Here is a 26,303-nt window from a genome sequence, read left to right on the forward strand (position 1 = left end):
CTCTAATGTGCTTCCATATTAAATCATTTCCAACATGCTGCATCTGTTCACAGGTATGTGAGTCATCATCCATAGTCCATACCTCTTTGTGAAGTCTTTGAAGCAGAGCCTTAGCTTATTGTGGTGTCTGTACAGCTTCGGGTCACTGGGGATCTCGGACAAGAACACCTGAGCTACCTCCAAAGGACCCTAAGGAAAACAGATAATATGATTATCCATCTACAACTTTACTCAGCCCAATGTACCAATGCAAATAAAGCAAGCTTATATACCTGACATCTAGAAAACTTTACCTGGTTGACAGTTGTGCCCACTGATCCCTGTAGAACCATCTGTAACATCTTTGCATCAGCAGGGTCCTGGTGGGTGGCAAAGGCCAGCTCCTGAGTCTTCTTCTGCATGTCCTCTATTGCCACCTCGATGGGTGTGGATATAATCTGGAAAGTGACAAGGAGACAAGCAGTTTTAGTGACCATGGCGCACAGTGAGAGTTGGATAATACAGCTCCCTTTTATTACCACCTAATTTTTAAACTATTATCCTTTCACAGGTGGAGATAAGCTAATATATGTTTTTTAAAAATAAAAAAATGTAAATATGTAATAATGGCGTGGTTGGCTCTCTGAGAAGAAATCAAGAGAAACTAAACCAGTTACTGGAGAAAAAAAAGAAGCTTTAAATGAAACTAACGGTTCACCAACCTCCTCTTTGTGGATGATGTTTATGCGTGTCTTGATGTAAGGGAAAGCGTGTGAAGTGGTGAGGATGGTCTTGCGTTTGAACTGTTCGTGCAGGTCCCCATGGGCCCGCCCATCCAGTGTGAAAGGGGTGCAGTAGACGAAACGTCGCAAGTTGTAGTTCTTGTCAAAGTAAGTGATGCGGTCTTTCATCTCGTACGTGTCAAAGTACGGCTCCACATATGTGATCTGGATGAATGCCTGTAGAAATAAAAGACAATATTTTTTATTAGTTAAGTTTTTTGATTGTGTAGGTAAAGATGGATGCTCGGACTAAAAGCTTGAACACAATTCCTCTAAACAGTGTTCAAAAACTAGGCCATTTCCATTCCATTTATCTAACAATGTGGGAATGTACACTTGACCTTGTTTGGGTCCAACTTGCACTTGTCCACTGGGTTGGAGTCCTTTATTACTTCTACCTGGTCCTCTCCAAATCGCTCCCCATAGAAACCCTGAGAAGAACCAACACAAAACCTCATTAGTTCTTAGCAGAAGACTACGAAAAGCACACAAAGCAAAGGATTTTAAGGATCATGATATTACAAGAAAATCTCCTGCCTGCATGGAGGTATTTACCTCTAGCCTGTGAGAGATTTCCGCAAGCTTCGTGATGGCAGGCTCTTTGTACACAAACTCCTGCTCGTCCAAGTCGCCAAATTTTGAACCGTAAAATCCGACTCTGAAGTACGTACCAAACATCCTCTTTCCATCCTGCGAGCAGAGGAAGATTAATGTCAGTGCTGAGCAAGAATAGAAATTAAATTCATGTAAGAACATGTTTATTTTGATCCACACCATAAAACTGTAAAAACTAGAGAGCAGACTGAGATACTGCGTAAACCGGAAACTCCCACAATGGTGAGCTTTTTATGCTGATTGCTATTACATTTTGTAATCAACTGTGGCAACCAAATGATGGCCCTTTTTTGCTTCATCATCTGATGGGAAGTCAATCCATCATTGGCAGACCTCAGTTCCAGTTGTGATTGTGTAGTTCACAGGAGTGAGGAAATGGAGAAAAGGTTGTAGTTCATTCAGAGAAATAACAGCTAAAAATGCAACAGCAAGTAACCTGCATGGCAATCTGCATATATAGCTAACATAGATAAAACGACATCACTTTCATGTAAGTGACCTGCTTGCTTATTGTGTCCGCTGAGGTGCAGTCTATACAAGAGCATATGATTGGTTTGAAAAATGTCTACTGAAGCCAGTGTCACATAGAAAACAGCCAACATGAAGTCAGCAACCCACAGTCCCATATATTTGAACCCCTTGTAGATGTTTCAGTTTGTATGATCTTATTCTGCAGCTTTTCCACAGTCAATTCTATACTTGTTAAGTACACAGAGGACAGCAGGTGCAGCGTTTCACTTCACGGTAAAAGGCAGAGTGTAAAAAATCAACACGAAACAACAACCTCTTTCACCAGCTAGCAGAATAGTCACAAGTTTACTATTCAGTTCACTATTATTCAGATAAAAACTGAAATCAACACACATATTTTCTGTCTGCGTTCTGCCGGTTCTGAGAAAAATAGGCCAAGCTCAAAGATAGCAACAGAAAAGGTTGCTTGGAAAGAACATCCAGAAAGCAACTTAGACATTAAAGTCTGAGAGCACAGCAGGTCTGATACAAGTGTATGCGAGTAATCAAGTGTGTATGTGTGTGTAGAAGATGAGAAAGGGAGAAGCTGTGGATAAGCTGTGGATAAGTTGTGTAGGTTGGCAACTGACTTCTAGTAAAAATGTATTAAATCAAATCTGTGGTAGTTTGAGGCAAATCTTAAAAATCCATCTTGTATTTTCATTGCAACTGCTGATTCAAAAGGAAATCTCAGCAGACATTTAAGAGGCCCTGAAAACTAAGGAACTTACCACAAGACACAATTAAGTAAAGTGGGAAGGAAGGGTCGGCAACCAGGCAAATCAAAAAGGAGAAAACAGAACAAATTTTAATGAGGATTGGGTTCCTCCAGAGAATTTCAAAAACAACACAAACAAAAATACATCAGCAAAAATATCTCTATTGATTTTGAGGAAGAACATAAACTTATTGTGGCGGATCCAGACCATGCAAAGGCAGACAGTTACGAAGAAAAAAGAAAGACAAAGTGAGAAAATAAAGATCCACCAACTTCAGAAGCACAAGATGCACTCTCAGTGCATTTCCAAAAGGAACAGAGTGCTCCGTCCATTTCATGCAACAAACCATGAGAACTCAGAGGTTAATAATGTTAACAAAAGAAAAGAATGGATGAAAAATAATCAGGGGTCGATTTAGTTTGAACTATTAAAAGAAAGGACAACAATAAGAACTAATCAAAATCACAAGGGATAAATCAAGTAATCCTGAGATTACTGTGAGTTGAACCCTCTTGGAAAAAACCTGACTTCCTCAGGAATTTGGTTCCAGCTTCGACCCAATGCCAAGTCTGCAACACATTGTGTTTTAAAAGGCTCATTTAATGGTGTAAAAAGAACGACCAATGGCTAGAGCAGGGACGCTAAAAGATATCCTTCGCATAAAAACAGTGCACTAAAATCGAGCCCTGTAGTTGAAGATGAGATGAGATGAAGTGTGACAGAAAACCAGTCAATGAGTGTGTTCTGACTGACACACCAGCAGACAGACAGAAGATGAGGACAGGGAGAGTGCGGATTGTGCAGGTGATGCATTCATTGAAACTTGTGTCATTAGTGTCACACACTGTGGCTCCCATGCACAGCCTGCCAACACTGTCACGTTATAAAAACAAGCTCCTCTCGCACATTAAGAAGAGGGAGGAGAGAGGAAAATGGTGAGGGTGCTGCTTATACAGCAAGTGTCCCCAGCGGGGGCAGACAGTTGACATTGTCTGCAGATGTTAATGGATTGAATGTATGTAACAAAGCAAAGAGAGCAACTGAATGCCCACAGCTAGCAAATAAAAATAACAATACAAAAAGATAAACAACATGAGCAGGGCCAAGCAGGAACCGTTTAGCCACCTACCTCCCAGCCAGTACTCTGTGTGACAAAGAGAATACAGGACAAGTGAACGACAACACACATACACGCCCTACACACAGTGTGGCATTTGCACACAGTGATGTTACAGCAAGGAGAATGGACTCTTTGAACCTAATCCAGGTTACTAACTGTCGAGCTGGAGAACAGAGCAACTGGCCTCTGCGAAAATAAAGGGTATTAAGGATAAGTTGCTCTGCACACCAGACGACTGTAACCTTGCCCACACTGTAAATTGACATCGTCATTATGAGTCACACAACTGGCCTTTAAGAAAAACCACTACAGGAGTCTCTTCCAACGTCTTTTGTTTCATACTTCACAAATATAATAGAACATGCAAGGTGTCTGACAAATTATAAATAAATAAATACACTGGAATTAAAATGGCAAATAATATAACCATGCAAAGCTGTATCTGTGTGAAGGCTAAACAACAAGACTACATTTCCAGGGTATTTCCTATTGTATTTGGTGTCGTTATGCAGCCTTGTGCTGTATAATGACTAATAAAACAACCTTGTACCTTGTTTCTTGTGTCAAGACCGTGAAGACTGCAAAGTATTCAGAATCATTGTAAATGGAAGAACACTGCTCTTTGTAGCCTGACCCTGTTTTTGTCCCATGTTTCTATAATAAGATCCAGCTAGAAGAACCTGAACCCTTCTACAATGCCCACTACCTGTGACGGATGTAATATGTGACAAAGGTGCATATGTGCAAAACATTCACGTGACTGTCAGGGAGGTTTTGGGATGTTCCTTTTGAGTGAAGATATTTGAACATGCTATTCTTGATTTTATATATATAAAAATCAAGAATAGCATATATACTGAATTTACACAGTAACAAACAAAATGTACTATAACCGTATGTAACCCAGATGTGATCTTTTCATAGCAAGAGACTGACTGACTCAAATCTGAGTCACACTGAGATAAATAAAATTACTTTTGGTTCTTGTGTAAATCTAGTGTCAGCTTCACTTCCAGTGTGGAAGGTGAGGTCTACACTGTGTGTGTTTACCTGATGCACAATTTTGCCAAAGGCTTCCTGTAGTTTACCATGAATGGTGGCTAGCTTCTTTGCATCCCTGTTGGCTTCATGGATAGGGATCAGTACCTTATACACTTCGTTTACAGCCTCATACATGCCCGCCTGGAAGGGAGTTACAGACAAATGTTATTATGGTACAATCAGTCATCCAAAAGTAACAACACCTCAGCCTAAATGTATATATTTTCAGAGATTTAAAGGCCTGAATTAGGATCATTGGAGAAGTTACACTGACATCTGACTACAGATTTGTAATCATTACTCGTTCTTTACAGATTTCCCCACAAGAAAATTGGGGTGAATACACTGCTGAAGACAATGACATGTTCATGAGAGTAAAACGTGTCAATGTGATTGGTGAGAGAAAGAGGAAGCCACTTGCTACAAAATTCCTGACTACATCATTGGAATTCTCGTCAACATCCATTCATCAAATCTCCCATCTATGTTTCACTTCTCACCATGGAGAAAGAGGCAGCAGCCTGCTCCAGGAGCCCCACAAGGCCGATCTCAGTGAAGTATTTCCCTGAGCAAATGCCCTCTTCATCTGGTGACACCACATCATCAGAGACTGCAGATTCCTCTAGCACGTTGGAAGAAATATTCTGGATAACAAATACAATAAAAAAAATATAAGCACACACATCAGCAGACATTTCTATTGCCAAAAGACAAGCATATGTGCGCACATTACATGTGTCTAGCACTCTGCTTACCTGGAAGGTGACACAGCCTACAGGCAGATACTTGCGGTCCTCCAGCATGCTCAGGTATTCTGCGACCAGAGCAGCGCTGTGCACCAGACACTGAGCAGCCTCAGCGTGGTTGTTCCTCTCCGAGTGTTTTCCAGCCATGTTCTGAAGCCATGTCAGCCGCAGGTCTGGGGACGTCTGGTAACCCTTTGCAATCCTGAGGATGGACACGAAAGTAAAGACACAGACACATTACAAACACAAGACAGCACATAAACAACAAGCTAATGATGAGCACAGTGCAGAAATACATCTGCAAGCAATATAAAAAAAGTGAATGTGCATGTATTCTGTACCTGTACATGAGATCTATCAGCATCTCAGGGTCTTCCTGATGCTCCTTCATCTTGACTGTGTCAGACAGGATCATGTGCAGATTAAACACAAGGTCCTGGACCTGGGGGGGTGAAATAATGGAGACACTGGGTTACTGCTTCCCCAATCTTTTATCATAGAGAAATCAAGGGAATAATCTGTTAATTCAGTAAATAAAATCAATGAAAGTTGCCAGTCAGTCACCCGTCTTCTCACACTGTGATGGACAACTAACCATTTTAAAGAATAAATCAGTACCTGGTCTGGGAATGTGGTCTCTCTCAGCTCCAGGTCCTCCTCTGCATAGGTGAGGATGGTCTTTAGAGAGCGACGCAGAAACTCCTCGTTAAAATTCTGAGATGTTCCCACCAGTGAAGACAGAGACATGGTCACTTGCATCTTCACTCTTGCGAAGTTCTGAAAAGGCAACCAAAAAGACAAGAAAGGTTCGAACAAATAATATTTTGTCAAAGGTACTAGTTTTCATGTGACCGATATGGACAATGAAGGAAGCACTCTAAAGAACAGATGTCTATTCTAGCTTGGAAGTCATTTTCATAAAGGTCTGTGTGCGAAATGTCTGCCTGTACTTAAAGGAAATTATGCATTCACCAGTAAATTGGCCTAAAGTGGATGGCTGATTGCGGTGTTTGGTTTTGTACTAAATTGGGTGATGTAACATGAAAGAAAAATAGGAAACCAAACCAACAAACCAATAAGAGAATATAGATGAGAAATGGCCAACCAGTAAGTGAACAAGTAGGGCCTGCAAAGCACATGGCTTCTTAACATGTGAGATTCAATTACTTTAACCTTCACCACTGATACATTGTACTAGCTCTATGAAAACTATACTCCAGGGTTTCTTTAACATTTACAACCCCCCTTTCGTGAACAAATGTAGCTATCAAACTACTAATATGACATTTTGGGTTGTAAACCTTGAGTTTGTCAGTAGTACTCACGTTGCCAATCTCAAAGTTTTGCCTCATGAGGAGGTAGAGGGAGGCGCTGGCATGGGACCTGATGGTACTTATGCTGCTGCTGCAGCTCCTCAACAATCGCAAACACAGATCAGCACACTGCTCCGTTTCTTCCTCGAACAGAAGTTCAGGAAACTACACAGGCAGAGAGAAATACACCCCAATTGACATAATACAAGAATGAAATCCTGGAAGAAATTGCAAGGACGACCTGAAGCACTTTAATACAAGTCCAGTGATCTTACTTTAGACACCAGTGCCCTCTGTGTGGCAAAACAATGCTGGAGGTAGAGGGCACTCTGGTTGCAGGCCATGCTGTGGAGCAACACCTTTAAAACGCCACCCAGTATACTCTCCTTTGACTCGGTCACTGATACCGTCTGGAGAAAGAGGGACACATGCAGTTGTTATGGGAGCATGTCAGGGTTTATGTATGCTTAAGTGTTAGACTACGTTACTAATTGATTTCAGTATTTTTGATTATATTCCCATTCTGCATGGGTACATGATGAAAGTCCTGTTCAATTTCATACCTGTACAATGATCTCCAAAGTATCAAGAATAATTATGTTGGCTTCTGTTGCAAGGTTACCATCAATAAGTGCTTCATGTTCCAGCTCTGCTCTGGTCCTACAATCAAGAAACCAGAACTGTCACAAAAGGATTACCTTTCCCAAATTGCGATGTTAATGACGTACCCTTCAGTGTGCATATGCTTCTAGTGACCGACCACAAAAGGCCAATTTTGTTGATTTGATAAACTTGATGAAATATAGAAAAGATATAAAATAGAAAAAAAAGAAAGCTGTTCATCTATCCATATTTAATTACTTTTATGGTGCAAGATGTCTCTTAAACTACAAGGGACAAACTTCAAACTATTCAATTGATCCAGTGCATGCTAATCCACATGTACAGTTGGTTCAAACCTATAGCTTCCCTCACCACGGGGGTATGAGGTTGAAGGCGTTAAGGAGGCTGTTCTTCAGTATTAGTGAATAGCTAAGTAATCCATTCCTGGTTGACATATGGAACACAAGGGCTAAATGTTTTGTCTACATGTCCTAAAATGGCTACATTTGAGAATATTAAAGTATAACTGACTGGCATTTATTCATGATGCATCTGAGTTTTATATTTTGCACAAGAACAAAGAATCTATGACAAACAACAGAAATTGCTACATTTGTGTTGCTTTTTGCTGAAGATACACAAATCAAAACCCCAAAACAAGAAGCACACTGGTTAAAAAGCAAAACAGACCCACAGCAACCACTACCCTGAGACAGACATTGTTACCAGGACAAAGGGACTGATGGAATGGGGGATTCAACTGTCAGAACCAGGATCAGGGGGTCTCTGGTGCATTCATATGCAGGTGTGAGTTAAGGAAGTCACAATGGAGAAGAAATGAATCATAACATGGGTGCATCGATGGCTAGAATAATTAACAAAAACAAAATGAATTAGCAAATCATGACTTGTTTAAAGCCAAGTTAATCAGTAGGAAATCTAATACAAACTATTTAATTCATTTTGTGTCCACTGCAACTGTCTAACTGCCCACAAGCATGTGAATACACCATAAATGAGGAACTGAAGCAGGGGGGGAATTTAAGGGGCACACAGCAAATGTGGACCATACAATACCTGACTGATCTGTGACTCCTACATAAACACACAGCAACGTGAGAGAACAAATGGAAATTAACAGAAAACAAAGGCTGGAGCTGAATTTACAAAAGAACAGACAAAAATTAAAAATAAAAATAAAAAGCTTAGCACTGCATCTTTTGTCACCCTTTGACAAAATGAGTACAGCTTGCATTGTGACAAAAGTGACATAAGATACAAAACTATAGTTTTTTTTTAAAGTGTGCATGCAACACAGATATGTGAAGATGCTGGGCAAATATGGGCATTGTAACAATTTTAAAAGTAAGACTGATTCTGTTGCTATGTAAGTAAAGCAAAACATATGAACAATTACAATGAACACTGAATGGGCTTTGTGATGGTTTGTATTTATCACTAGATGGACTTTAGTGATATCCTGATAAGATGATTAAAGAATGATAATTTTCACACTTTTATTTCACATTTGAACACAGTACATAATGTATTGGTTTATGTTTCTAAATGACAGATTGTACTCAAATAAAAATAGAAAAGAAGCACAGGTGGTGAAGATTTAAAGTGGTGATGGACATATTCATACACATTTATGGATTATGTTGTACATATCCTTTATGCATGTAAATTATCTATGTGTGTTCCTTTTATAGAACATAAACCACAGAATAATCAGCTTGGGATATTTTGGGAGTATCTTTTAGGTTTTTTGACAAAGTAAGAATTAAGAAAGTGGATTAAGTGTTCAAAAGAGCTTACTTGTCCATCTTTTCACTGTTTTGTCTCCAGTGGGTCATGTCCTTCCTCCATCTAAGGTTCTCCTGACTGCCAAAAGCACTGCCAGATGGACTCCGCTCTAAATGGTGGAGAAAGGATTATTTACTTTTTTATTAGTGGTGAAAGAGTGTGTACACAGTAAACATGGCACAATACTTTGGCTGAATGGCTGTAGCTGTATCTACAGTACTATCAAAAGTTACAGTTGTATGTGTGTGATGTCTGTATGCATGTGTGCAGGGTGAAAAGCAGCACATAGTAATTATTGGTGGTCTGTATTTCACATGTTACAGCCTTGCTTTGTATTTGTTTATGTATGGTTCTACTGTGTTTTCCCCCTGATATGCAGTTGTGTAAGTGAATTTGTGAGCATGTGCCAAAAAGCGCACCCCCACCTAGCTGTCCCCGGCTGCGTCGCACCATCTCCTGCCTGGCCCCGATGCTGCCCAGTATGGCCTCCTCCAGCTTGGCCTTCATGTCTTTGGACTTCTTAAAGGTAAGGCTGTTCATTCGTTCAAATGCCTTCTTCCCCTGCATGGTGAACACAACATGGGCCTTGTATCCATGAGGCACAGGATGAGTGAATGGACAAAGAACACAGCGGGGAAGTTATTTGTAGCACAGCACTCAGCAAGCAAAGCAGGTTAGCAGCATAAAAGCTTATGTGCAAGCACAAAAACAGCAAACAGCAAACAAACAGCCTAGCTACAAGAGCTTGAAAAACACAGAAAGAAATAGATGACTATAGTATAAAAAGCAGCAAGAATGCTTTTATTTTACCACCACATCCAGAAGCAAAAGCACATTAAAGGTGGGTTATGCAATTCTAATCCAATACACATCTTTGTCAAATTCAGGGAATATCTCCTATGTGCTGAAAAAAGATGTTTGTACACAGCCCTGGCTCTGTAAATGGGAAAAAAACAAAGCTGTTTTTGTGATGTTAGCCATAACAGCAGGAGAGTTGCGAGTACGACTGTGGCACTGGTGTGCTGGCTTTGGGAAACGGTCTTGCCCTCTCTGCGTCTTAGCTTCACAGCAGCAACTGTAGGGACAGTTTGCTAACCACAATTTAGCTAACATTGTTCACTCCATTTCATATCATCATCATATTTGTCATAATATTGGATTTATCCAGACTCACACACCCCACTCTTTAACTGCAGAGAAGCTTATGTTCAGCATGGAAGAGGAGAGCTATCATCCACAGAAAATTAAGACAAAACGTGAACATAGGTGAGAACATCAAAATAGTTTTTGTTCAATCATTGATACAGCATATGTGACAGTGCACTACAAAGTGTAGCTCACTGAGTTATGTTTGAGATAGGCTTGCTTTTTATTGTTTTCTATGTATTAACCTTGTGCTGCTTACAATTTCTATCTGTTATCTCTACATAGGATGGCTGATAGGAGTATACGGTTTCATTCAAGTATCAAGTAGCCAAAAAGATTCCCAATTTGTGGGACATAAACTTGGAAGTACTGCTGAAGCCACCAACCCTCTGTGTGCCCCTGACAACAACAGAGTGGTATCAGTGGTACAGCATCAGCCTGACTTGTCAGTTAGTGAGTATATTCACTGTTCGTGTTACCTTGTACTCAAAGCAAGACACGCAGAGGTAAAGGAGATCCAGCAGGCGGTTGAGCTGAGACACTGACAGGTCTGTGAACCACTTCTGTAACACCAGCTCATCAGCATTCTTCAACACCCACAGCAGACAGATGAGCAGACTACGACTTGACTCGGCGGAGAAGCTACCGTGCTGACGACTCGCCTGGAAAGACGGACCAGGAGGAATCAACAGAGAGGAAAGAACACAGAAGGACAAAAAGAATACAAAAGAGGTATGACAAGAAACAATGCCCTCATTTTTGTTTAAGAACAATGTGCAGTAGTACGACTCCATTTACTGCAGATTGTCACAACAGTGTACCTGCGAGTTGAGCAAGAAGCTGCTTGGTCGAGACATTGGGGAGGCGGTGGAGGTGCCTGCTATTGCCATGGCGACAGTCTGGCTGATCATGCTGTTACCCTCACCCTCTGCCTCTTCTCCGCTGCTACCCATCGCTGCCCCCTGGGGACCGCCTGGCCGACCCCACTGGTTATGGGACTCTAGTGACACAAAACGGAGAGAAAAGAAAAACTTTTTTTCAGACCAAGCTTCATAAAATGAGCTTAACTGATTCTGAAACTACTGCTCAGCCCTTTATGAATGTGTCATTTCAAAACAAGTTCAAGGTCTAGGAAAGGCAGGTTCACAGGAGTGGAGAGTAAGAAATGAAATGTGAGAAATGTGCGAGCAGGATGAACTGAGATTAGAGATCAGCTGGTACATTGTACTTCAGCTGGTAAGTTATGTAACATCCTTTGGAGGTCAAATGATAACCTTTTGAGTTCCAATGGATGTGCTATTGATAAGAGTGCTAATGAGTGGACAGTGGGAAGACAGCAGTTGGATATAACAACAGACACATTTTACTGTATGTTAAACTACATCTATCTACTTATCTTTAAAGTAGTTCCTACTCTTTACCTGTAAAATCATGGAGCTGTGGTAGTGTTTCCATGACAATGCCAATTAGAGGCAAGTAAAGCATGGCAACTCGGGCCTTGACCTCAGGATCGGCGTAGCGTGGGTCAGAGTCATGGCTTGACAGGAGGTTATGAACGACACTCACCACTTTCTTATGTAGGCCAAACATCCTACAGTGAAACAGAAGAAAGAAAAAAAATTAAAAACAACAAACAAACCCCCAGAAAGGAACAAAGAAATACAGAGGCTCTAACCAGAAAACATAGCTTTCCTTTCTCTACAGTACTTTACTGGATAGACAAACATAAACTCAACCATCTTTTTAACTCTTCAATTCACCATCCCTCAAGACATAAACTCTTTCTGTGTAAAACAATCTTCATAATTATGAATCCAAAGCATGCTAACCCCTCATTTTCTGGGTCCAGTATTACGGACAGCTCAGATAGCACCAGTCCAGCCAGATAGTGTTGCTCTCTGAAGGGGACAGACAACTCAAACATGTTGGCTATCTTTTGGTCCTGGACATGTGTGGAGAACCCAGAGCTCTATGGGAGAGAAGAGAGAACAAAACAGAACATCCACACAAGTAAGTCCAGTAATATTTTAGCTGATTACTTTGGCTTTTGTGATTTCTAGAGTATCTTTATGTTAAGGAGCAGTGAACACTTATAATCTGACAAGACAATTTACAGGTGTTCTGATTTAAAATTTCAGTTTGCAGAATTTTTTGTGTAAGACTATATCACAGGGTCTTTTTGCTTGAAGGCGTTTCAATTTCACTACAGCACTTTATGTCTGACCTGTGAAGTTGCTGAAGAGACAGACGGGGAAGGCGAGGCAGGCGGGGTGAGCAGACTGCAGGGCAGATTGAGGGTTACGTAGTGTTCATGGCTACAAACGATTCTCAAGAAATCAAGCCTCAAAGACTCCAAGGTTGGGTTCTGCAAAGTGTAAATCTTTGTGGACACCTGGGGAGAGGTAATAGTACACATTAATGAATATTTTAAAGAAAAATACTTGTGTCATAGCCACACAAACAAAAAATAGGAGTATGTGCTTTCATGAAATATCATCACAAATTAATTCTTAATATATTGTTAGTGCTGTGAAGAAATCACAGAGAAGAAATCAAATGTGAAGAAAGAAAAAGACAATATCTGTCAGTAGCTTCCAACAAATACCCATAAAAAAGGAATATCTTAATTCATTTAGGGAAGTCATACAAACTAATTTGCATACTTCTATCTTACTATAGGTGTGTTACTCAGCTATCTAGGTCTGTTTTATCTTCACTCATACTTATCTTGCTAAAACTGTATTATTCTTTATCATGAAAAAAAAAACAACAACACACAGAACAAAATGTAGAACTTCTTTTTGAATCTAAATAAGGCCTTTACCTGTTTCCAGTATGCCCTTATTAGGGTGAAAACAAAGCCTCGGTCCATGACTGACAGCAAATCGTTGAGGAAGAAAGCCAGACTAGTGTTTAGTCTCTCCACCAATTCTAGGTCCTGAATAAATGAGATATAAAGGACAAAGGGACAAAAAGGATCATATGTGACATTGCTTGCAGCCTCAAACTTGTGATGCCACATTATTAAAGCCAAAAGCATTCACAAAGTATAAACACCATTAAACAGTACAATGTGTTTTAATATAACTTGAAAAGACTACTATGTGATATTACTATATCCACTTACTTCCCTTGTAAGTCTTTGTGATATTCCACAAATGCATGCCCATTGGGACCCTGTAATACCATAGAAAACTTCACCAGGCCGTTACTTACCTTCTGGAAGCGAGACACAATGTCGCCAGCGATGGTGCTGACCAGGGCTGTAATGTCATCCATGAAGCGTTCTGGAAAACGGTTCTTCCTGGGTGACTCTAAGCGGTCAGTGAAGTACAAGTGGTGGATAATGCTCTTCACCTGTGGTTAATGTGTTAATTGTGATGAACACAAGATAAAAATGAAACGGCGCTGCACTGTGATGCCTGATGAGAACAATAACGGGCATATCTATCTAAGTCAAAATGTTGTTTCTTACCATAAGTTCAAAGAAAAACCAGGCCTGTTGTAGTGCGCCCTCCCTGACGCTACCACTGCTTACCACCCACTGGAGTGCCAACTCCTCATGGAAGAGCTGAGAAGAACAGAAAAGTAGAAAAGAGACACAAAAGTGGAGAGGGAAGGACAGAGAGGGAGAGGCAATAAAGCCAGACAGAGAAAATGTGAGGCACCAGGAAAAGTATCACTGTCCATCTTAAACTTAAAACCTAAATAAAAATATACCTAGTTCTACATGTTAGAAACAAATTATTAAGTAGATGTTAAATATATTCCAAAGTGTTTTTACTTAATGGGGGATGTGACATGAAAGGAAATTTAAGTGGGTTTAGTTAACAATGATTAGCAACCCTAACATTCTCTATATGAAACAATAAGTCCAGTAGAGCTCCTGAAAATGAACTTGTTTAAAGACAAAGTACGGTTTAACGGAAAAATGTTATATATACACATATGTGACAGTAAGGGTTACCAACTCCAAACACTCTAAACAACTACATTAAACTCTCAACACCATGCAAATTATTCTATTTCAAAATGTAACTTCCCAATAATGATATAAATCGCTAAACTGTTGATGAAAATAATTGTATTTTCTTTTAATTCATTTCTTTTAAGTGTTACACGTCAATAACTTTAATTTATTTAGGTGTATGTGATGCACAACCAACATCCAACACAGTCTGGCTAACACACTGGCTCTTGTCCAGGGTCTGGCAAGTCTTTCTTACTTGTGTTGACATATTGTAAAGATTAGGAAGGGCGAGGATCTGTTGATCATCATCTATTAATTACTGTAGTGCAGTAATAACGACACATTTCATTAATCTTTTTGCTGTTGAAAGCTCTGGGGGAAAAGGCTAGTAAAGGAAACTACTTCTTTAATATTAACTTTACAGCAGATTGTATCCTGTTGGTATCCTAACTAACCACATGTTTGTATTTCTTGTCCAGTATCATTTGTAGGGTCAGAGTAAACTGATTAGAAGGCAAACTGTGTTGCACTTTCTCAAATAAAAATCAAACACATGCACTCAATGCCTGAGTGAATAGTACACACTGAACGGATGCTTCCCAGATTTAACTTAGCCAGTGTTAGCCAGACTACAACCAACATTCATGTCACATCAAAAAATCCTTGACACATTCAGAACAAGAGGCAGATCGGTGACATTCAGCATTCAACAAGACTCCACAACCACCAAATACAACATCAACCAATCCAGAAGCACACATCCACAGACAAGACGGGTGAGGAGGCGAATAAAGAGGTGGGCGGGTTGGCTCCTCCCCCAGTGCAAGTGGCTCTACCTTTTTTGTGGGCAACCGTCCTGTTAAAGTTTGCAAGAAACTGGCGCTCTCAGTGTGCGAAGACATGCGATTGCCACAGCGCTCCATGGCCTATGGTGGAATGAATGGAACGGTGACAACAAGGTTAGTGGAGGAGCAACGGGAACGTGGGGTTGCACCGTCTGCACACCAGAAAAATGAGTCTGCTGAGTCACACATACCCACACACATGCACACTATATACTTTTGTGATCTGTTGCACAGACTTGTCACACATGAAGACACAAAACAAATAAGACAAGACATGGACATAACACTTAATCTAAACCCATAATCTAAAACAGTCAGATACATTGGTAGTTGAGTGCCTTTAAAAAAGGGATGCAAAATGGCTGCATGAAGGGCCATGATATCATGTTAAGACATCATTAAGCAATGGCTGTAACATCAAGGAAAAGAAAACCATAATGATGTGCCATTACACTACATCCGTCCAGGTGAATACAATACTTCAGAGTACACAGTATTAAACGTATTATTATTGGTAAGTAAAGTAACATAATGTTCCATCTCAGATAAAATGCTAATTATGAATGTGCTCTGTCAATGTTGGCACAATTCATTTAAGATTGTAATTTAGACATGATTTTATTATTACAGAATTAATTGTATCTTGTTTTTTTGAGCTTTATAGTATTAGATAGAGACAAACATAGGCTTATGTCATGACAACTTAAAATGACAGACGACATAACGTCACATGAAGATGGAAAGTGAAGCTGATAAAGACCTCACACATGTAGACAAACACCCACTCACACTCACAGATATACCATGCTCCAGTGATAAAGTGAATGCTATGTAGGGTTAGTATTCATGCAGGGATACTAGCTGAGTGTGAATAACTGTTAGAAGCAGAGAGGAGAATTAATAGATGAAATACAATGAATGTCTTAAATATCTACTCTGCTGATGAAGATGATTTCTAAGACTACTCCTTTTCTCTACTATTCCAACAATCCTCTGTCTGAAATATACAGACACACAAAAAGATCACAGTATGCATCGGTTTTGGGTTAAGCAATAACCGACCACTGTAAACCCAAAATGGCAGGCAAGCTTGACATAGAAAGAAAGGGAGGCCTACTGTCTCCAAGAAATTGCTGCCATAAATAAATCTAGTCAACTGACACTGAAATATTTGGATTTACACCGTGTCTTTTCATGCTAGTACTGAGAAAAAGGAAGGTGGTAGATGTGATAAGTAAAGAGGGATGACACCTGAGACTCTAGCATGAGAGATATAGGGTCATGGAGGCGGCTGTGACTCCCATGTGTGGGATCATGGGTGGGTTGTGATTTAAAGTTTACCAGAATACTGTAATATTCTGAAGTTTTGGTATTTAGTGTATTTGTGTTACACTACTCACATTTTATATGGTTTAGAAATATCTCTAGTTTGGAGAAACTTGGCAAAAATGCACTTACAGTAATGTGACTTAAAACCTCCAGAAATAGCTTCACAATAAATGAAAGATGTGATCATAACATAAAATTGCAAATCTTAAAATGCTCTTTGGGGAGGAAATTAATTGCCCCAACTCATACCTTTCTTTCAGTAACTCTGGCAAAGTACACAAATAAACCAAAACTCTCAATATCCCAGTATCCCTTCAAGGTGAATAGGGTGAATTGTTTTTGCAGTGAGGCAAAGTGGAGGACGGGGCATTCATAAAACCACCTGCATGGTTTCTGGAGCGGACCCAGGGCTGGATCCCCAGGGGGCACTCTTACAGCCCATGGTGTGCACCCACGAGTTGGAGCGGTCTAAGCCCTAGGCGTGCCAAGGTCAAAGGACACATGGCGTGCAGGAAGCAAGGGAATGAGCGAGCAGCACGGGGGAAGGAGGAGGGAAGGAATAATGACAAGTTAAAGAGGTTTAGAGGTCAGGACTGCTGGAAGATACCAAGGGACCAAAAAAGGTTAGCTGTAAGTGAATTAAAAATCCAAATTATCACCACAGAGGACCAAAGCACAGAGGTTTCTCCCCCCCTTTCTCTCTCTGTGAAAGAAATAACTTCCCCTCCCACAGATACAAGAGAAGGAAGGTTTAGTTAAGTATTAGCAGCAAAGGGAACATTCATCAAATTGAGGGTTGCATTCACTCACTACTCAGGTACTTTTGGGTTAAACAAAACATGTCTGAAGTGGGAAATCACAAATTATACAAGACAAAATACATGCCAGACAAATAAATTAAATAAAATTAAAAAAAACAAAGAAAACCAGTAGAGATTGAGCTATTCTTAATGTCTTCAAAATATATATGACTATATCTATTGTTTCTTCTTGACAGCGTGTGCTTTCTGATTTGACTGTAAACTAAATGTCTCTAATATCTTTCATAATCTTCAGAACCTGTGTGTCTGTGGGTGTGTGTCTGAGGTTGCTGTTACAGCGGTTAGAGAGATAAGATGTCCAATCTTATGTTTACGGAATAGCTATACAGTTTACATGCTGATAAAATAGTCTCTGGGTCATTGTGCACATGGAAGGTATCTGCCTTGGTGTGGGTTAAGAACTAAAGATTCATGTTGAATGAGCGTGTCTAAAATACATAAGCTGCTGGACTACAGCAATGTTAAATCTTGAACTCTGACTCCCACATGCAGTGTGGACAAGACAAATATTGCAATAGGGTTAAGAGCACAAAAAACATTGTTATCATCTATCCCTGCTGGTTCAGTCCCTATTAGGACCACATGTAGAAGTTTAACCACCCCTTTTATGCCTTCAACTCTAAAAGCACTGAGATTAAATAAGTTATAGGCTCATGTATAACCAAAGACATTGTATGATGACCCTACCTTGCTGCCAATAATGGAGCGGACCTCATCGTCAGGAGAGGTGGGTGTACCGGAGATGTCAGGGTTACTGTTGCTAAGGCTACGGGAACGGTTGAGGTTGAGGCTGGCTGGTCGAACAGCTGAGCGAGCCATGGTGGCATAGTGAACAGAACCTCCCAACCCTCCCGGGCCTGGTACAATACACAGAGAAAGAAAAATTGCCCAATTGGGATGTGATGAGAATAACTACTTCTACCAAGCCATTGTAGGTCCACTGACTTGATGGTTACATGTTATCTCTGCTCCCAATGCCCATATTTAAATTTGTACCAACCCTGCCTCTTATCAAAAAGCCAATGTACCATCCCCCCATCTTGCATGTGGTGAACACACAGTAGGTAGTTGATAAACGTATTTATTCATAAATGATTAGCAACCAATGTGTCTTGGCAGTTAATGATTTACTAGCTAAAAGTGAACAATGGCAGTAATGCTATACCAAAATGTTATATTACTTAAAGAACTGAATGTAACTGAGATTTTAGAGGGAAGAATAATTGCACACAGATTAAGATATACAGTGGTGGGCCATATCTACCTGTTAAGGATGAGTTGGAGTCTGTGGTGAGCAAGCAGAAGACAAAATGGATGTGGGAGGAAAAAAGCATAAATACAAAAAGAAATAGAAGAAGAAAAATTATAGCAGGTAGGTTTGATAAAAGACACCCAGTGAAGGTGAGTTGGGGGTTTGATGAAGTGAACTTAAAAGGAGAAAACAGAAAAACAGATATAGAATAAAGAAAAATGTGAGGTGATTAACTGTATTGACAGCAAAATACCTGGGGAGGGTGAGTTGGGATCAGTGCTGGGCAAGCGGAAGACGTAGTGGATGTAAGAGGACAGCAGGCCGTTGCGGCCATGCATGTCCTGGCTCGTGTCCAGGTACTTATGAAGCCGGTTCACTATAGATGCCATGACCTCAAAGGATGCCTGGCCCAGATTCACTAAACACACAGAGAGACAGAGAGGTAAAGACAGAAGAAAAATGACACATGCAAAAACTCACCATGGCCACGAGCAGTGCATATACACACAAAGTAACAGTGTGTGTGTGTACAGGATGACTCACACAAAATAAGACATCCGAAAAGATGATCACACAACAAGACATTTCTTAGCATAAATATTTAGACCCTTTCTAGGTCTCCCAAATATTGTTTATACAAATAATTTTGGAAGTGTAATGATTCAGATGGCTGTTTATATCAAGAAAGGTTTTTAGAGTAACTATGTCCTCTGCATAATCATAATAAAACTTGTCAGCAAGACCAAGCCCCAGAATGTACAAAAAGACTCCCAGGACATATTTTACTGAAACTTCTGTTACATAATACATATTGACATATTCCATTTTATAGCTTGGAATGGATGCAGATTCAGTGGTGACAAATCTGAGCTTGACACAACAGCCCAAATGACATCCCTGTTGCTATGATCAAATTCAGGAGCTCTTTTAACCTTAATTTATTCATCATCTCTGCAAACTAAAGACAATTTAAATCTACAGCTTAAAGTGGCACAATTGACACCTAACTCTTCTTGGAAGATTTACCATCACCTGCAAGCTGTTCTAAAACCAACCTGTGATCCCTGGCTATTTAGTTAAGTATAATACACCATCATACCTATCTGCCCAGCAATGACTGGTGGCCGCACAACAAGCAACACCAACTTGTCGAGTAGAAGGTGAAGGAATCGGACCACTGGCTCCAGCTGGGAAGAGTTGAGCGCCGCAATGCTGGACTTGAGCTCAGCCTCCAGGTTGTTCTCCATGATGCGCATGTCTCCTATCCTAACTGGGAACATGTGCTCATCCAGGGCGTGTACCAAGGCAAAGAACTTATCCAGGTACTGGTCCTGGAGTAAGAGAGTGGTAGAGGTGGAGGTGCAAAAGAAGGGAGAAAGTGAGAAATTTGTTGGCAAAAGACATGCATGACAATGCAGCTAAGAGGATACAGAAATACATGGAAAGCAAAAGAACAAAAGGGAGAGATGATAAAGATGGATGGAGTGAAAAGAGCGCAAAAGAAGTGACCAAGCTTAGAGGGTAAAAACATAACAGTGTTACAGGTAAAGAAAGGTGTAGGAGAAAAGGGGGGGAGGGAATCGCAAAAACAAAAGTAATGCTTGGATCTACTGGCCTATAAGTTGGCTCACCAAGTGGAAACCACAAAACGAACGTTACTACAAGAACAAAGTAGAATCCAGCAAGTCTAATCTGCGCCAGGAGCAGTGATTTATGAGCACATTAGTCCCAGTTAGGCTCCTAGGGACCACAGTCAAGCCCTCCAAACCCCAGCCGACACAGAGATGGAGTAGACCCCAGTAAATTACTGGCAAGGAGAGTTTCACCCACTAATGAACTGGTGCTGGGAAGGAATTACTGTCTAAATGTGAAAACACTGTTTTCTCTACTTTAATTGAAATTTAAAATGATAACCTGTGTGTGATGCTTATGAAAATGATTCCATGGCAAATTATAATTCAATAAAATTATGAAATACAGTAAAGAAGATGAGAGGAGAAGGTTTATACCCAAATCCTCCAAAACACCGTTAGTAAAACTACTGTATACAGTACTTTTACCTGTGTGTGGATGGTTGAAACAGTCACCACTTCCACATTAAATACTCCTCGATGGTTGTCCACCCACTTCATTCCTGGGAGAGGAACCTGAAGTACAATAATACTTGAGTCTGTGCTGTAGTGACAAACATTTTATAAGCAGTGAAAATGAATGACTACTGTGCAATGGTTACTGTGCATGGAAAGCTGACATTCTAATTAAATTCAAATTAAAGGGTTTAAAGGGTCTTCAGAAGCCTTTCCATCAAACCCAAATGTTGAACAAAGAGGTTAGTAAGTGTTCACTATGTAAAAAAAAATATTATATACTACAAAGGATCGTATGACTGCAAACTTTTAAATACATCCTTACTAAATTCTTTTCATACTTTAATAAATTCATACTTTAAAAACACAAGAAAAGTGTGTCTTACATCTGGTGAGAGAACAGAGTAGGATTGTGGAGGCTTTTCCAGAGACACGGGCAGACAGAAGTGTCCAGTCCGCAGACGCCCATTCTGCTGCATGGGGATCCACTACAGAGAGAGGGAGACAACAAACGAGGTTAATATTATTTGTCATTTCTACATATTCTAAATTCATTGTGGTCTTTTTAAGGCTTCAAATGTACACTTGCACATTTTTCGAAAATGACAAAAAATGCCCCTAATGTGTGTGTAATATACTTGTGAATGAGGATGTCCAAGTTTACACACATGCCTACATGAACATAACAGCTGTAACCACAATAACAGCCTATGTGATTATTGTAACTGTACCAGTGACTGTTGCCTACCGTGTATCCCACAGGGGTCTCCAGTGGTGTATTCTGCTTCTGCTGGCAGCTGACGTGGTAAAAGGTAAAGAGAATGTGGTGGTGGTCCGACAGGGATGCAGGCAGCTTGATCTTGATTTCATCATGAAAGTCAGGAGATCTGTTCATAGCAATAAGTAACATTAATATAAACTATTTAACAGTGTTACAAGCTGATTTATATCCAATAACCTGATTAGGAAAGACAACAAACTAAAATAGATTATTTTTCAAACTATGTAGATTCAGACTGCCATCTAAATGGCACTGAATTTAAACCTTATAATTCTAATTATATCCACACTGACTATGGATCTCCTATTGCCTGAACACACTATCTAACCAAAACAATGTCTCAATTTAGACACTTCTTCTTCTATTGGGTAGGTAACGGTTCAAATGTTACCCATTAAAAGTTTCTCTTGTATCAAGGCTATGAAGGTGAAACTGATTTTCTCTACTGATTTCCTGCTCTGTGGTGAATGCCTCGCCAATTATGATGTGCACCCCATAGAACAAGTTTTTGAATGGGGAACAACTCAGTCATAAACATCCTCCCATTGCTTTCCCAGAGGACTTTTATACGACTCATTCTGGAATCTATCTAGAGTGGTTTGCTCCTTTCTTTACGATTCAGGCTACACAGGCTTACATACTTGCTGAAGACTTGCATATTTGTACATTTCCAGCAACTTTATATATTGGGAACTTTTGTCTCAAGTGAAAGTCTGGTCATCTAAAAAGACAGAAGTTACATAACACATCATAATTCACTTCAGCTGAATTCTTTATAGTCCCTCCGGAGGAAACTTTGTCTGCAGGCCAATGCTCAGAAACAAACAATGCCCAAATACAACAGGCCCATGAACAAACCCACTAGGACAGCCTTAAGGCTGGAAATGACCAAAACTGCTTAAAAAGGTCACAAAAGGGCCCTAATTTCTCATGGGAACAAACATTTTGGTTATGGAACAGAAAAAGGAACAGGAGCAATAAGAAAAGATAATGGGTTATTAGCTAAGCACATAACATCAAAGCCAAGAGTATATACAAGTATAAAGATAGAAATTTTGAGATTACAAAACACCTCTATAATAAAGACAGCAATCTCTGTGAATGTGTGTATGTGTTTGTATTTCTATTATGTCGGAATGATGTTGCTGTGGACCCAAAAGAGTGCCGTGTTTCATGTGGTGCAATATGGATGTCCGACACATTCAGAATTAATAAACTTTGAAAACCTACAGTACAGCACGAGCCGTTCCACTCTGCAACAGCAAGGAAGGGGTACGCTTGCGGGATGGGGCTCAAATGTTCTGTCATCACGCAGGTTTGATATGTTAAAAACTAATGTGTTGAAACAGAGTTTTAAGAGTTTTATGAAGTTCTAAGGAAGTGCTGAACGTCTATCAGAATCTCCACCATTGTCGTGTTGTTTCAGTGTTATTAATGCTGTGTCTTCAATGCTGTAGGTGAAGCCAATGTGATCTAAAAAGCGCAGGGTGGCGTCATATTGACGCCTGTCCACTGCAAGTTTCTTAAAAAGATGTGTTTTCTTTTTCTTTTTCATTCAGTGTTCATATGTCCTTTTAAGAGTTTTGACAAGAGAAATATTGTGCTAGAGTTAAATGCAGACTTTAATTGACCATTATAACCACTTCTAAGGTCTGGATTAAGTCCTGATGCATGATTGCCCTTGTTACAGTAGTACATTATTCATAAGTTGATTCATTTTAGCCTTGAAGGTGTGATCCCTGGGTGACAAATCTAGACGTCATTAAAAAAAAAAATATAACAACAACTAATAGTGGTGACAAAATACCCCTTAGCTCTGAGATGGAAGAAACTTGTGCCAAAGACACCATGTTACAATAATCAGCAGGTTGATTGAACTTACCTGTTATGGTACACCACAGCAGTATAGGCTTCTTTAGCAAAATCTGCACAGCTGGACTTCCCAAATATCACCTGGATGATAAAACATTTTTGTTTGTTTTCAGATGAAACCACGTTTTTACCCAGAGCATATATGGCCGCATGGACCCAGCTGCAGAATAATGCAGTGGTATTACAGTGCACAGCTTTGCCATATAACCACAGCTTTACCAAATGCCAATACATTGGACCAGTGTTTTCACTTTACCATCATGGTAAAAGTCATTGTTTGTCAACATAACAGCATATACCACTAAGATGGCTGACTGGACTAAGATAAATTAAAACAACAAGAATTGTTTTCTTTTATCTTATCATGGCATACCGGCATTGCATTGTTTGGGTCCTCTCCATTCATAAATTGCACTTTGACTGTGATGTTGCGGGCAGAGCCTTGGCGGTTGGCAAAGTTAAGACTCTGAGGGTTTACATACAGCAGATTCCTAAAAGACAGACATGGAAACAGAGACACAGAGAAAACAAGGTGCATCATAAATATGAATATAAATCTATTTATAAAACTATACTATAATGAGTAACATACACACAAAAATGATAAATATTACAGTAAAATATTATGTATAAAAGCATGACATTATTTTTTATAGTATGTAAAATATATTAAAGTAGCAATATTTTTCCTGTTCTATCAAAAATAATCATTTACACTCCAAAGTATGGGGGATTTAAGTGATAAATATATTCCAATGAGCAGCAATATTAGTTGTGCAGAAACATAAATGATGTATTAGTATCATATACATCCATGTTTTTACTTTCCCTTGCTTTGCAATTTTAGATAAAAGGATGAGTCACAGCATGTAGCTTTAAAATACTTGATCATAAACTCTCATATGTATTCAGAGTTAAATGGCTTTTATCTATTACTATTTAGGAAATAAACAGGTGAGTTTTATGTCCATACTGCATAGTAACTTATCAAATATATCAGAAAGTACAAGATAATCTTAATAACAATGTCCTCCTCCCTTCACTATATGAAACTAAAACCATGACCTCTTTTTCTGATATCTAAACAAACTGTCTTTGAAAGTGTGTTTACTAGTTACCTCACATTGTTCTACCAGATTCCACAAACTGATCAATTTAAGAGGGCATGGTGGGTACACCATCCTCTAATTGATTTAGGAGGCTTGGACGGTCAGTTACCATGGGAGGATGAACCCAAAAATCATCAACTACATTTTTCAGAAAAGTGGAAGGACAGGTAGTAGGTAGGAGGACAGTAGTGATTAGAGTTTGACTCTCTGTAGATGGCTATTAACCGTCTAAAAAGATAGCAGGTCATTTAAGAGGTGCAATCACTGATTGTTAGCCCCCTCAATCATACAGTGGTAAAATTAAAGAAAATAATTTTGCATGATCAAACCCTTTTTTTTTAATTACAGGATAAACCTCTCTATAAAAATGTAGCACAAACTTGACAGCATTGGAGGATGAGTGAAGGTCATCAAGAGAGTAAATAATTCAGATTACATTACACAACAGCGGACTTTCTCCTGGCATAAAATATATGGTGGGCCTTAGTAGATTCTGCCTCAAAGCTTGACTGTTACAACATATTAACTTGTCGTAATAAATTGTTAAAAATAGATCTTTGAATAAAATACGAAAAGTGGTTGGGGAAGTTTACAATCCTGATCATTATTGTCAGCAAAAAGTAATGGTACTGTACTGTCAAAAACATTGGTTACTACACTGTTCGGAAGGGAGACAAGGTCCCACATTAGGAAGTGCGAAGTAACCTGGGATCAGCTGAAAAACCACAATGACGAAGTCAATTCTGTGGGGGATGGCCCCATAGAGACCACAGCTGGAACCACAACTGACAAAGAAGCGTGGGAATCTCTGGTCTGATTATTCAAATTTGACTCATTCCCTTTTTGTGTTACCCTTCATCTAGCAGATAGCTTTACAGTGAGCCTTTGAATTTGAGTTGAAATAGAACCCAAGATACGTTTACTGTGGCAAATACCCATATAAGCACAACTGGCGGTATCACTGATTGGTCAATTGTTCTTATCAGATTAAAGTTAGGTAAATCAATATTGCAAAAGCAAACTTTGCATTGCAAACTCTACAAGTCTCCCAATATACTCCCAACTGTCAGACAGCCACGCACCTTCTGCATTTTAAGCCCAGAGGCAACACAAGGGGACACAATCATTGTTTACTGACTCGAAACATAGATGGTGACAAAGTCATTCTCTAGTAGGGCTGAACGATTAATGGTTTTTAAATCGAAATGGTGATTTGAAAGAATGCGATTAGCTAATCGTGATGAAGGTGATTAAAATGTAGGTCAATTATACAGCGCATCTGACCCTGTTAAACAGTCGTGCAGTTACAAATTCATTCCGTTGTCATGCTTGTGTGACAGATCTGCCCGCCAATCACAAGCGCCATGCGCCTCCTGTTACAGTCCTACTCACCAATCAGAGCGGGCACAGGACGTGTACATTTTACAACAACAAAAGAAACTAGAGGAAAATGTGGGATAATGGCACTAGCCGAACCAGCACAGGCAGCAGAGTTGTCCGCCCGGCCTCATGTCACACTTAAGTGAAACAGCTGAGCGTGTCTCTTGAGCTACGTTTGACGGTATGTCATTGTGAACAGCTGAGCGTGCTCTCTGTGAGCCCATTTCGCTCTCTGCAGGCGAACGTTACATATCCACATGGAGCATTTCAGAATAAGAGCGTTTTGCCTGTCTGATTTTCCTGACTTGTTCAGATTATGCTTATTTGTTCAGTTGTCCTTGTTTTTTTGTGCTTCTACCATGGTTAAGTAGCTACGTAGTTAAATGTTTATTTTTTGTCTGTTTTAACTGTGTCTATTGTTGATGTATGATTGGGAATCTGCAAATGGTGTTTTATTTTGAATATTGACTGGATTCT

General features: G+C 39.8%; 1 protein-coding gene across 15 annotated transcripts in view; it reads right to left on the minus strand.

The window, feature by feature from the left end:
* Positions 1-26,303, minus strand: part of dock7 (dedicator of cytokinesis 7) — a 61,883-nt gene that overhangs the window by 10,246 nt on the left and 25,334 nt on the right. The window contains exons 15-49 of one of the 15 annotated variants that reach the window (XM_046050034.1): positions 23,711-23,828; positions 23,348-23,418; positions 21,433-21,571; positions 21,071-21,172; positions 20,658-20,744; positions 19,697-19,928; positions 18,851-19,015; positions 18,610-18,630; positions 18,033-18,202; positions 16,907-16,999; positions 15,187-15,276; positions 13,856-13,951; positions 13,597-13,737; positions 13,205-13,318; positions 12,605-12,772; positions 12,210-12,349; positions 11,802-11,971; positions 11,202-11,380; positions 10,860-11,042; positions 9,660-9,819; positions 9,247-9,343; positions 7,389-7,485; positions 7,101-7,235; positions 6,838-6,990; positions 6,131-6,289; positions 5,854-5,954; positions 5,522-5,714; positions 5,267-5,410; positions 4,776-4,907; positions 3,735-3,749; positions 1,317-1,442; positions 1,103-1,192; positions 702-938; positions 294-437; positions 83-189 (exon numbers count right to left, since the gene is read on the minus strand). In XM_046050034.1, coding sequence (XP_045905990.1) covers positions 83-189; positions 294-437; positions 702-938; positions 1,103-1,192; positions 1,317-1,442; positions 3,735-3,749; positions 4,776-4,907; positions 5,267-5,410; positions 5,522-5,714; positions 5,854-5,954; positions 6,131-6,289; positions 6,838-6,990; positions 7,101-7,235; positions 7,389-7,485; positions 9,247-9,343; positions 9,660-9,819; positions 10,860-11,042; positions 11,202-11,380; positions 11,802-11,971; positions 12,210-12,349; positions 12,605-12,772; positions 13,205-13,318; positions 13,597-13,737; positions 13,856-13,951; positions 15,187-15,276; positions 16,907-16,999; positions 18,033-18,202; positions 18,610-18,630; positions 18,851-19,015; positions 19,697-19,928; positions 20,658-20,744; positions 21,071-21,172; positions 21,433-21,571; positions 23,348-23,418; positions 23,711-23,828 — 4,569 coding nt within the window. Of the gene's footprint in view, positions 1-82; positions 190-293; positions 438-701; positions 939-1,102; positions 1,193-1,316; positions 1,452-3,734; positions 3,750-4,775; positions 4,908-5,266; positions 5,411-5,521; positions 5,715-5,853; positions 5,955-6,130; positions 6,290-6,837; positions 6,991-7,100; positions 7,236-7,388; positions 7,486-9,246; positions 9,344-9,659; positions 9,820-10,859; positions 11,043-11,201; positions 11,381-11,801; positions 11,972-12,209; positions 12,350-12,604; positions 12,773-13,204; positions 13,319-13,596; positions 13,738-13,855; positions 13,954-15,186; positions 15,277-16,906; positions 17,000-18,032; positions 18,203-18,609; positions 18,631-18,850; positions 19,016-19,696; positions 19,929-20,657; positions 20,745-21,070; positions 21,173-21,432; positions 21,572-23,347; positions 23,419-23,710; positions 23,829-26,303 lie in introns of those variants that run through there. The other 14 variants (XM_046050037.1, XM_046050036.1, XM_046050039.1 and 11 more) reach the window with 14 other exon arrangements.

Source organism: Micropterus dolomieu, linkage group LG05 (genome assembly GCF_021292245.1).
Source record: "Micropterus dolomieu isolate WLL.071019.BEF.003 ecotype Adirondacks linkage group LG05, ASM2129224v1, whole genome shotgun sequence".
Lineage (NCBI taxonomy): Eukaryota > Metazoa > Chordata > Actinopteri > Centrarchiformes > Centrarchidae > Micropterus > Micropterus dolomieu.